At 47.9% G+C, this 12,047-nt stretch overlaps 1 protein-coding gene across 1 annotated transcript in view; it reads right to left on the bottom strand.

Annotated features, from left to right (window-relative positions):
* The window catches only part of COPA (coat protein complex I subunit alpha), a 68,099-nt gene that overhangs the window by 6,466 nt on the left and 49,586 nt on the right, over positions 1-12,047 (bottom strand). The window contains exons 20-27 of the mRNA XM_087703000.1: positions 11,678-11,867; positions 10,926-11,021; positions 10,727-10,815; positions 6,731-6,854; positions 6,513-6,602; positions 3,798-3,907; positions 1,475-1,552; positions 173-241 (exon numbers count right to left, since the gene is read on the bottom strand). Coding sequence (XP_087559126.1) covers positions 173-241; positions 1,475-1,552; positions 3,798-3,907; positions 6,513-6,602; positions 6,731-6,854; positions 10,727-10,815; positions 10,926-11,021; positions 11,678-11,867 — 846 coding nt within the window. The remainder of the gene's footprint in view (positions 1-172; positions 242-1,474; positions 1,553-3,797; positions 3,908-6,512; positions 6,603-6,730; positions 6,855-10,726; positions 10,816-10,925; positions 11,022-11,677; positions 11,868-12,047) is intronic.

The raw sequence follows: 12,047 nt of genomic DNA, 5'->3' as shown, positions 1-12,047 counted from the left end.
ACACTGGATTAGGGCATCTTTCGGGAACCTGACAGAGTGATCTAGTTCTTGCCACAAAAGTGTTTTCCAATGAAGACAAACCTCCATTCCCCACTTACCAATAACAACACACTGCACAAGCCCAGAATGGCCAATTTCCACCCCACTGGAATAAATACCCTAGAGAACGTACCCTCATAGCTGTCTCAAAAGAGCCGGCCAGGATGTGATCCACGGGGAGTTGGGAATTGTTGCACCAGACCTAAAGGAGGGGAGAAAAAGAGGCTATAGAAATACACTATTTTCAGCAAATCCGGCTCTATAACCCCCTCTTAAAAAACAGGGCTTCCTCTTGGCAGAGAAAGTTGAAATTCTTATGGAAGAGAACAGCTGCCGTTCAGGATTGAACCGTGGGGTTGCCTGGGGGCTCTCTTAAGCTTCTTGGTTTGCTTGCAGACATTTTCCGACCCAACTAGGTAACATCATCAGTGCTAGAAGGGAGGGGGGGTTCTGAAATGGAGGAGGCGGTGGAGTAAAAACTGTGGAGTTTTTATAGACATTTCATGACCCAACTAGGTAACATCATCAGTGATTTTCCTCCTTCCTTCCTTCCCTTCCCTTTCCTTTCCTTCCTTCCTTCCTTCCTTCCTTCCTTCCTTCGTCCCTCAATCCTGATGCTCTCAGAGCTTAGTTGTTTTCTTGCACACATTTTATTACCCAACTAGGTAACATCATCAGTGACCTTCCTCCTTCCTTCCTTTCCTTCCTTTCCTTCCTTTCCTTCCTTCCTTCCTTCCTTCCTTCCTTCGTCCCTCAATCCTGATGCTCTCAGAGCTTAGTTGTTTTCTTGCACACATTTTATTACCCAACTAGGTAACATCATCAGTGACCTACCTTCCTTCCTTCCTTCCTTCCTTCCTTCCTTCCTTCCTTCCTTCCTTCCTTCCTTCCTTCCTTCCTTTCCTTTCCTTTCCTTTCCTTTCTTCCTTTCTTCCTTTCTTCCTTCCTTTCTTCCTTCCTTCGTCCCTCAATCCTGATGCTCCCAGAGCTTAGTTGTTTTCTTGCCCACATTTCATTAGTGGACTAGTTAACAACATCAGTACCAACAAGTAGATAAACAGGGAGCAAATTCCACACTTATAGTAGCACTGACGATGTGATTTGGTTGGGTCATGAAACGTCTTCAGGAAAAGCATCCAATCCAGAGAGCCCTCAGGACACCCCCCCCCCCCAGTTAAAACTCTGGACTCCTCTGCCTGCCCAAAGCATTTGGAAACCCCCAAGCCAGCAACTGCCGAATCTCCCTGGAGGAAGTTGGGGGGGGGGTCTGAGAAAGGCAGGGACCCTTCAAGCCTTAGCCTGAGACAGGATCTCGTCTTGCAGGGACCAATTCCCGCAGCTCCATTGGGGGTTTTCTCAGCGGGATCTGTTGTGGTTCTAAATCTGTTTTTGGGGGTGGGGGGGCTCCCTAGATCTGTGCCAAGAGCTTTCCCACCTGGGCAGGGCTGGTGCCTTTGGTGGGTGGTACGAAGAATCCCTCTTCCGCTTCGCCCGTGGGGCCCGCAGGGATGTCCTACAGGGAGGGGAAAATAGATGGCAAAATAAATGAATGTAATTTTTGCGTCCTTACAAGGTAGTCCTCCAATTACAACATGTATTTAGGGACCATTTGAAGTTACAATAGCAATAGCAGTTAGACTTATATACCGCTTCCTAGGGCTTTCAGCCCTCTCTAAGCGGTTTACAGAGTCAGCATATCGCCCCCAACAATCCGATAGATAGATAAATAGATAGATAGATAGATAGATAGATAGATAGATAGCTAGCAATAGCAGTTAGACTTATATACCACTTCCTAGGGCTTTCAGCCCTCTCTAAGCGGTTTACAGAGTCAGCATATCGCCCCCAACAATCCGATAGATAGATAGATAGATAGATAGATAGATAGATAGATAGATAGATAGATAGATAGATAGATGATAGATAGGTAGATAGATAGCAATAGCAGTTAGACTTATATACCACTTCCTAGGGCTTTCAGCCCTCTCTAAGCGGTTTACAGAGTCAGCATATCGCCCCCAACAATCCGATAGATAGATAGATAGATAGATAGATGATAGATAGATAGATAGATAGCAATAGCAGTTAGACTTATATACCGCTTCATAGGGCTTTCAGCCCTCTCTAAGCGGTTTACAGAGTCAGCATATCGCCCCCACAGTCTGGATCCTCATTTCACCCACCTCGGAAGGATGGAAGGCTGAGTCAACCCTGAGCCGGTGAGATTTGAACAGCCGAACTGCAGAACTGCAGTCAGCTGAAGTGGCCTGCAGTGCTGCACTCTAACCACTGCGCCACCTCGGCTCTATGGCACTGAAGAAAGTGGCTTACGACCGCTTTGTACACTTTTACGACCGTGGCAGCATTTCCGTGGTCACGTGATCAAAATCCATGTGCTTGGCAACCGACTCGTGCTTATGACGGTTGCAATGTCATGGGCAGGCCATATCCACTTAGCAACCTTGTTGCTAACTTAACAACTGCAGTGATTCACTCAGCAACTGTGCCGAGAGAGGTTGTAAAATGGGGCAAAACCCACTTAACAAAGGACTCACTTAGCAACTCAAACTTTGGGCTCAATTGTGGTTGTAAGTTGAGGACTGGTAGTAGGGCATTGAGAAAAATCGGGAATTGCTAGTGCAGTGTTTCTCAACCTTGGCGACTTTAAGTCCTGTGGACTTCAACGCCCAGAATCCCCCAGCCAGCTATGCTGGGGGATTCCTAACTTCCTAACAGCGAGGACAATTAACCAGTGGAACAGCTGGCCACCAGAAATTGTGAGTGCTCCATCACTGGAGGCTTTTTCAGAAAAGACTGGAGAGTCACTTATCTGAAACGGCATAGGATCTCCTGCTTGACCAGGGGGCTGGACTAGAAGACCTCCAAGGCCCCTTCCAGCTCTATTCTATTCCTATTCCTCTCTTCCCACCCTTCTCTCAATTTTCTCTCTCTCCTTTTGTCTTGCAATGACAACTGAATAAAGCTGGAAAATAATAAGAAATAATAGCAATAGCAGTAGACTTATATACCGCTTCATAGGCCTTTCAGGCCTCTCTAAGCGGTTTACAGAGAGTCAGCATATTGCCCCCAACAATCTGGGTCCTCATTTTACCCACCTCGGAAGGATGGAAGGCTGAGTCAACCCTGAGCCGGTGAGATTTGAACCGCTGACCTGCTGATCTAGCAGTAGCCTGCAGTGCTGCATTTAACCACTGCGCCACCTTGGCTCTTCAAGGTGAAGAGAACAGAGCTAGAATGAGTTAATGCCAACAGCTGCTGTGGCACCAATGTGCCATGGGTTTATCACCAAACAATACTCCCCACACACCGGAGGTGGGTTTGCTCGCGCGCGCGTGCTTTGCAGCCCCAATTTCCACTACCGGTTCTACCTAGCAAGCCACCTCTGCCACAACACGCACGTACACACAAATACACACAATGAGGCACATGTTCAATCAGTTGTCCTGCCCTGGCTCTTGGGGAAGATGGGGATTGTAGTCTCAACCCAAGGGAGGAACGCACGAAGAGGCAGGAGGATTTTTAAAACAATCCACTAAGACAGTGTTTCTCAACCTTGGTGACTTTAAGTCCTGTGGACTTCAACTCCCAGAATCCCCCAGCCAGCGCAGCTGCGCTGGCTGGGGGATTCTGGGAGTTGAAGTCCACAGGACTTAAAGTCACCAAGGTTGAGAAACACTGCACTAAGATCATGATCACACGGGGCCCAGATCCCAGTCGTATAAACTGGGTTAATTTACCAGTTCTGGAGGGAGATCCAGATCTTCCTCAATATCCCATCCGCCTCCTTCCTCCTGGCCCTTGGCCAAACCGTCCTCGCCAAAGCCTTCTCCGGCGTCCACATAGCCATCTGAACGGAAAAAAGGAAGGGATTTCAAAAAAATTAATTAAGGGCTACGTCTCTGCAGTTAAACAGATTTTCAAGGCTGCACTAAAGAATGAATCTTGGTCGTTTCTCCTTTGGAAAATACGGTTAAAAAGAACTGGGGTGGACTTCAACTCCCAGAATTCAGCACAGCTGACTGGGGGAATTCTGGGAGTTGAAGTCCACCTCCTCTGAAAGCGGGCAAACTTCAGAAACAATGAACTAGTCAAGTCAAAAGATCCCAACCTAAGGAAGGAGGGAAGGAAGAAGAGGAGGAGAGAAGAAAGGAGGGAAGGAAGGAGGGAATGTAGGAGAGAAGGAAGGGGGAAAGGAAGGAGGAAAGGAAGGGGGAAAGGAAGGAGAGAAGGGGAAAAGAAAGGAGGGAAGGAAGGAAGGAGGGAAGGAAGGAGGGAAGGAGAGAAGGAGGGAAGGTGAGGGAGGGAGGGAAGGAAGGGGAGTAGGAGAGAAGAAACGAGGGAAGGAAAGAGGGAGGGAGGGAAGAAGAAGTAGGACCGTTGTAAGATAAGATGGATCTATGGGATGTTATAAATACATATTATTAATAACAGCTATGAGATCATATAATTGTGAATGTATATATGAAATTGATAAAATAAAATAAAATAAAAAAAGACAAAAGATCCCAACCTTTTGGAAAGAAGAAAAAGGGATTAAAAGTAGAATAAAACGAAATATGTTAACACTGTTGATGGTAGGTAGTTAATAGGATGTGAGGGAAATAGATTGATACTATGAATTGTGGGTAAATAACTAAGTGAAATGTTTATGATATAACAAAATTAAATTTGAGGATGTATGCTATCTACAGTAAAATAGAATAACAGATGGAAATGAAATGTTAAAATGTGATTAACCTGGAGGGGCAGATAACCATATCGTTTATCTATTAAAAAAAAAAAGGAGGGAAGGAAGGAGGGAAGGAAGGAGGGAATGTAGGAGAGAAGGAAGGGGGAAAGAAGGAGGAAAGGAAGGGGGAAAGGAAGGAGAGAAGGAGAAAAGAAAGGAGGGAAGGAAGGAAGGAGGGAAGGAAGGAGGGAAGGAGAGAAGGAGGGAAGGGGAAGGAGGGAGGGAAGGAAGGGGAGTAGGAGAGAAGAAACGAGGGAAGGAAAGAGGGAGGGAGGGAAGAAGAAGTAGGACCGTTGTAAGATAAGATGGATCTATGGGATGATAAAAAAACAATCTTCAAGTATATTGTCAACAGTAGGGAAAAATTGTTATAAATACATATTATTAACAACAGTTATGAGATCATATAATTGTGAATGTATATATGAAATTGATAAAATAAAATAAAAATTAAACGTAAGATGGAAAACATGGGAAGAAAATAATATGGCTGAAATTAGAAATGGAAATATGATGTAAAATTAACTATGCATATGAGAAGATGTTAAGAGGGAAAACCCCTTAACTCTGTTTATAAAAGAATTAAAATATATAACAAACAAAAAAACCTTTAAGAAAAGATCCCAATTAAAAGATGTGTCCCAAGAAAACACTTCATGAAAACTTTTAAAATAGGCCTATATTGATGAAAAAACATCTATGCTACTGATATGCAGCTCCTGATCGTACATAATATTAGTGACACATGATTTACTTTTCGTCTGTTCTTTTATTTAAATTACTGCTGACGGAATAGTCTAATCCGTAGACCATTTCTGTAGAAATAAATTCAGTAAAATCAAAAAGAACTACTTCACGTAAATTTAAAGCCGAGGCTAAATATCATGCTATTATTTTAGGAGGGGAAAATCCATTCTAACCGGAGATAAAAACAATATTGACATCCAAAATGCACGCAAACAGATATTCCACTCCACAGCATACAAACTCCTCCCAAACTTGAGGAAACCACCAGCAGTGGTTTCATGATTGCAATGAAGAAACAGCCACCGGCATAAGAAGAAATACACTTTGCACATGCCCGGATGCCCAGTCCATGGCCGGAATTTGGGGTTCCTTCCCAAGACTTGCCCTGCTACACCCTCTGTTGTGGCCTGCCAGCAGAGCTGGCAGCAGATTCAGACAGCGAGGAGGTTGGGGGGAAACCTGGCCCAGTCCTGGAGTCTGGGAAGGCTTTGATGAGGGATCTGTTTCGGAGGCAGAGAGGGGGCCAGGGACGTCTTGACAGTTATCAGCTGCCTTTGGAGTCGGACATCAATGGGGCAGAAGAACAGCTGGAGCCTGTTCCCAGTGTGCACATGTGCAGAGTTGCCAGGCGAAGGGAACGGCTAAAGAGAAGGGGTCGACTTGAGAGTAAAGGCACAAGCGGACAGTGAATGGCCCCTCCCAGAGGGAATAAAAGAGGAGCGAAGGGGGAGTGGAGTTTGCAGGAGACCATTAGTTCATTCCTGCATTCTTTCCACGTATTGGGGCGTCTGAAAGATCTCAGCCTGGCCACTCTCCAAGCCTGATCAAGGTCAGTAATTGGGAACTCTCTTGAAAGACTGTGGGAGAGGAAAGAGTTTGCTGGAGAGGAAGTCCCTGTCAATTCAATAAAAGGGGTTTATCGGGACGAGGACTCGGCTTAATGCTGCTGGAGAAGCCCAGATCACAACACCCTCACCTTCATCCAGCTGCAGCTCGGCATCTTCTCCCCAGCCTTCGGTGCCCACGGTGTCGATATCGATGTCGGCCGCCAAGGCGCCTCCTTTGCCTGCAGGGAGGGAGGGAGGGAGGGAGGGAGCAGCTCAGGTATCTGGGCATCTTAAAGTGGCCACAATCCCACACACACACACATAAGCTGTGGGTGGCCCACAAGGATTGGGAGAGGGAGCTGCTGACCTTTGCTGGCGATGGTGCCCTCGAAGAAGCCCTTGGAGACGGTCAGCAGAGGCCAGTTGGTGTCCAAGGGCATGATGGGGGGCGGCGGCTGGAGCAAGTGGGCGTTGGGGTCAATCTCTGGGATCTAAAAGAGGAACAGGACAACCTTCAGAGCTCCTGGAAGGGGCAGATGCCATGGCCCCATTGGATCCCGATTCGGAGGAGTTAGAACCAGATTGTCCGTCCCTTGGCATGCTTGCAGCGGCCGGGGGCTGAAGACGATGCTGTCCCAGGCCCCTCGGGCATTGGGGGACATTGGGGGAGGTGGTCGGCTGGAGGGAGAGCTGCCTGCCTGCACAGACATGGGGGAGGATCGGCTGCTGACAGGTGGTGGTGGTGATAGGCAGCCGATCCCCTCTGATGAGGAACAGTTGCCTCCCCCACTGATCCGAGGGCAGGGAGAACAGAGTTTGGGGAAGCCCAGAGAAAGGCCGCAAGGCTACTTGGGAAGAGATCGCCCCTCCCCTCCTCACATCTGGAGTAACTTAAGGAGAAGCCCTGGGGAGTAGCCTTGTCATTGTGAGAGAAGGGGGCGGGGAGTGCATTCCACGCATACTGTCAGCTGAAGTCGGAACTCAGATTACTGCAGCAGGCTTGGGAGGGGTGCACCTCATAGGTGAATGTGATTTATGACACAGACTGAGGGGAGGGAAGGAACAGGGGTAAGGTTCAGCCATAAATCAAACAAAGCTCAGACCTGACTGCGAAAAGATCTTGCCTAATGGCGCTCCTAATAAATGACTAGTTTTGTATTGAAACTTGGCTTGAGACTCATGAATCAATTAGGGCATTTTTAGGAAACCTTACAGATGGTTTCTTTTGGATTACGCTGCCCCGGCTTTGACTCGTGCCTTTTTTCCCTTGTTTTGAGGGCTGCCGTTGGTCTTGCCCTGCCCTCGCAGACTGCTTTTGCCCTTCACTTTGCTCTACCTTCTTGGCCCCAAGGCCGGCCATTTGTCTTGTGCTTGGACTTGGCCTTGTGGTTTTTCCCAGCAATACTTGGGGTTTTGTTTGGGGGACTGAGGGTGGCGGCTTTCAGGGGAGCGTGGGGAGGAACCTTCCTGGTCATTGTAAGGTTGTCTGTTGAAGAGCAAAAAAGCTGGGGTCCCTGACCCCTTGGTTCATGGACTGGCATCGGGCCGTGGCATGCCAGCAACCGGCCCACGCAAGAAAGTGAAGCCCATATATATAGGCCATATAGAGCCAAGGTGGCGCAGTGGTTAAATGCAGCACTGCAGGCTACTGCTAGATCAGCAGGTCAGCGGTTCAAATCTCACCGGCTCAGGGTTGACTCAGCCTTCCATCCTTCCAAGGTGGGTAAAATGAGGACCCAGATTGTTGGGGGCAATATGCTGACTCTCTGTAAACCGCTTAGAGAGGCCTGAAAGGCCTATGAAGCAGTATATAAGTCTACTGCTATTGCTATTGCTATATATCCAAAAAAGAAACCACCGTATTTTTTGGAGTATAAGACGTACTTTTTCCCCTCAAAAAAGAGTCTGAAAATCTGGGTGCGTCTTATACACTGAATACAACATTTTTCGCCTCCCGAAACCCCGCCCCCTTCACCAAAATGGCCGTGCATAGCCTTTAGGAGGCTTCCAGAGAGATCCCGAGGGCTGGGGAGGGCAGAAATGAGCGACGAAAGGTCCACCCCTCCCCCAGGAGAACTCTACAAGCCTCCTAAGGGCTATTCATGCCCTTTTTGGAAAAAAAGGGGCCCGTTTTCGTTAAAAATGGGCCATTTTTGGAAGGTTTGCAGAGTGCAAAAACTTTTTTTTTTTAATTTTCCTCTTCAAAACTGTGCTGCGTCTTATACTCCGAAAAATACGGTAGCTAAAAATAAAGAGAGAAATAAGGGGAGATGGGAAAGAAAAATTTGGGGGAAAGGTACTCAAAAAATCTATCGAAAAGTGAGAGGGAAAACACAGAAAAGATATAAGACACTTAAAAATGAGAAAAAGAGAAAAGAAAATTTAGAAATAGGCGAATAAGTAGAATGATATGACTCAGCAGAAAGTAGTATTGTAAACAAGGTAAAAATATTTTTTAAAATTAGAATGTGTGGGGATTATATTAAGAAACTTAAACCCGTTAGATAATTATGTTACATCGATTATACAAAACTTGAAATCTGAAATTTGAAGATTCATTTTGTTAGGGGAAAGCAGATGGAAAAGAAATGATAAATTGTTTATTTTTAAAGAGAGAAAGGAAAAGTATACGGTTTGTACATGTGAAAAAAACTAGAAATTGGAAAATAGGAGAAGAAAAGTAATGCGGATAAAATTGGAAACAATGGAAAATGTAATGTAAAATGAATTATGTCTTTTGGTGGGAAGGTTAAAGGGGGAATTCAGACAATCACAAAAGAAGTTTTATTATGTAACAAAAATAAATAAATAAAAAATAAAATAAAAAGAAAGTCAGGCAGCACATGAGATCAAGCGCCCTCCGGTCCGCAGAAAAAACCTCTCTCTGTGGAACCGATCCCTGGGGCAATAAAGGACCCTTATAAAACAGGGGTCTCCAACCTTGGTACAGTTAAGCCTGGCGGACTTCCACTCCCAGAATTCCTCAGCCAGGAGAGTTGGCTGGGGAATTCTGGGAGTTGAAGTCCACGAGTTTTGAAAGTTGACAAGGTTGAAAAACACTGATCCAGAAGGCAGAACTGAGGGAGGAGTTAAGCGAGTCATCAGCCTGGAAATGTTGCGTTCCCACCAAACGGTTCAAATCCAACCCTCTTGGATTCTGTTGTCCCTTCTCTGGCACCAATTGAGCGTTGAACCTTTGAATTCTGGTAGCTGAACTCCGCCAGCCTTAATGTTGCCAAGGTTGAAGACCTCTGCTCTAAAGACTTGTCTTGCCTGGACCACCTGGGTCATAACATCACCCACATCCAGCTATAGGTAGTCCTCGACGTACGACCAGTCACTTAGCGACTCTCTGAAGTTACGACAGACCCAGTGGGGGGTTTCAATTTTTTTTAGAATCTCTTCTGGAGGTGTGGCTTGATTTGTGGGAGTGGCTTGCCGGCAATGTGACTGGGTGGGCATCGGCAACTTGTAAAATGTGGTGAAACTCGCTTAACAATGCTCTTGCTTAGCAACCAAAATGTTGGCTCAGGAACTCTGGCATTTGAAGCACGCAAGTCTTAAAGCTGTCAAGTTACAAGACCCTCACACCCATAACCCTTTAGGAAAAAAAAACCCAGGGGTGTTCAAACTTGGCAGCTTTAAGACTTCAACTCCCAGAATCCCTCCTCTCACTCTTCATCTTGATGATGTGCGGACGGGCAGGGGGAGGGAGCTGGAACCGGTGCTAAACGGCACTGTAGATTTGTAGAACCTCTTCTAGAGAAGAGTTTAGAACTGGCAGGAACCCACCCCTGGACAGACTCCTCCAATAGGTACAGGTGTTCCTCGACTCATGCCCCTACAATTGAGCCCAAAATTTGTTGCAAAGCAAGGCAGTTGTTGAGTGGGTTTTGCTCCACTGTACACGAACTTTCTTGCCACCATTGTTAAGTGGATCGGGGTGGTTGTTAAATTAGTGAGACGGTTGTTAAGTGAATCTGGCTTCTCCACTGACTTGGCTGGCCGGGAAGTCGCCAAAGAGGGGGGGTCATGTGACACACACACCCCCGAGGACACTGCAACCGTCATAAGAAATGAGTCAGTGGCAAAGCATCGGAATTTTGCTCACGTGACCACAGGGATGCTAGTCGTCAGTGTGAGAAACGGTCGTAAGTCACTGTTTTCAGTGCCGTTGTAACTTGAAACGGTCACTAAGCGAGCTGTCGTAAGTCGAGGGCTGCCTGGAAAGAGCTGTTTGAGAAGGTCCTTCCCACGGAGCTAAGAAATCCGCGGAGAGGTTTTCTCCCAGAAGAAAGCAGCCCCCCTTCTCAACTGCAGCCTACCTGGGGACAGCAGCCCCCTTCCTGCTCCCCCAACTCACCACCTCCTTCTCAGGGTCAAAGGTCTCCTTCAGGTTCTCCGCTTCCTCCTCCAGGCCGTGGGTCGCAGCGGTGAGGAAGGCCAGCGACTCTGCAGGGAAAGGCAGCAAGCGAGAGGCCGGGTGAGGGGAGAGTGTTGGCGGGAGGGTGGGGGGGCTACTTGGGGGTGAGGAGCCCAACCAGGCTAGCTGGCACACTTACTCTGCCCACAGCTCTTCAGGATCCTCACCCTTTCGGCAACGTCGCCCAGGTAGAGGGCGTTCTGGTAGTGGCCACTCATGTCCTTCCGGATCTCGGCTGCGGGGAGAAAGAGGGTCAGGACTCCCGCCTGCCTCCCGGAGCCTCCTTTGCGGCAAGGATGCCTGCCTTCCCTCTCCTGCCCTGCCCCAAACCCTCCACCAGACTGGGCAAGGGGAGCCAGGTCTCCCTTTTTCAGCAATGGGCATCCTGATGCTCTTTATGGTTGGCACCCATCACAGAGGCAGCGCAAAATTCCTGGATGGGAAAGGCGTCTGCTAAGCGCGTCAGAATCCCGAGAGGCAGCCAGTTGGCGGCTAGCGTGGCCCATTCCGGCCGGACATTATACAGTAGTGTTTCTCAACCTTGGCAACTTGAAGATGTCCAGACTTCAACTCCCAGAATTCCCCAGCCAGCGAATTCTGAGAGTTGAAGTCCGGACATCTTCAAGTTGCCAAGGTTGAGAAACACTGTTATACAGTCTTTCTCAACCTTGGCCCTTTGAAGACAGGTGGACTTCAACTCCCAGGATTCTCAACTCTGGCAGGGGAATTCTGGGAGTTGAAGTCCACCCACCTTCAAGTAGCAAAGGTTGAAAAACCTCGCATTATAAATCCCCCCCCATGAAACCAACTCCCCTTTCCCAATTTCCAGCCCCCGCATGGCCAGTGGGAGGGGGCATCGCACGGCAGGTCAGGATTGGTCCCAGAACGCACCAATCCTCATCATCTTCCGCAGCTTTTCCAGGTTTCCGGTGATCAGGTAGAGAAAGGAGAGCTTGTCGAAGTTCTTGGTGCGCTGGTAGCACATCTCCACGATTTGGTGGTTCCCTTGGAGCAGAGCCACCTCTCCCAGCTTCTCCCAGCAGTTCTTGTCGTCAAGGGCTTTGGCCGCCTCCAGAGCAATCTGAGGGGACACGGGGGGAGCCTCAGAAGGGGATGCACAAGACCCTCCCTCTCGGCCCTCCCTCCCTTGCTAAAGTCATGGCCCCTCCAGCAAGGATTAAGGGAAATACACACTACCATGCAAGAACTCACAGGTTTTAGCTCAGAAGCAGTGGGAGGAGCCGGGCCGAAAGCCAAACTA

Source organism: Thamnophis sirtalis, unplaced genomic scaffold (assembly GCF_051295495.1).
Source record: "Thamnophis sirtalis isolate CommonGarterSnake01/CBP01778 unplaced genomic scaffold, rThaSir2_p1.2 scaffold_18, whole genome shotgun sequence".
NCBI classification, from domain to species: Eukaryota; Metazoa; Chordata; class Lepidosauria; order Squamata; family Natricidae; genus Thamnophis; species Thamnophis sirtalis.
This window is presented reverse-complemented; position numbering and strand designations above follow the sequence as displayed.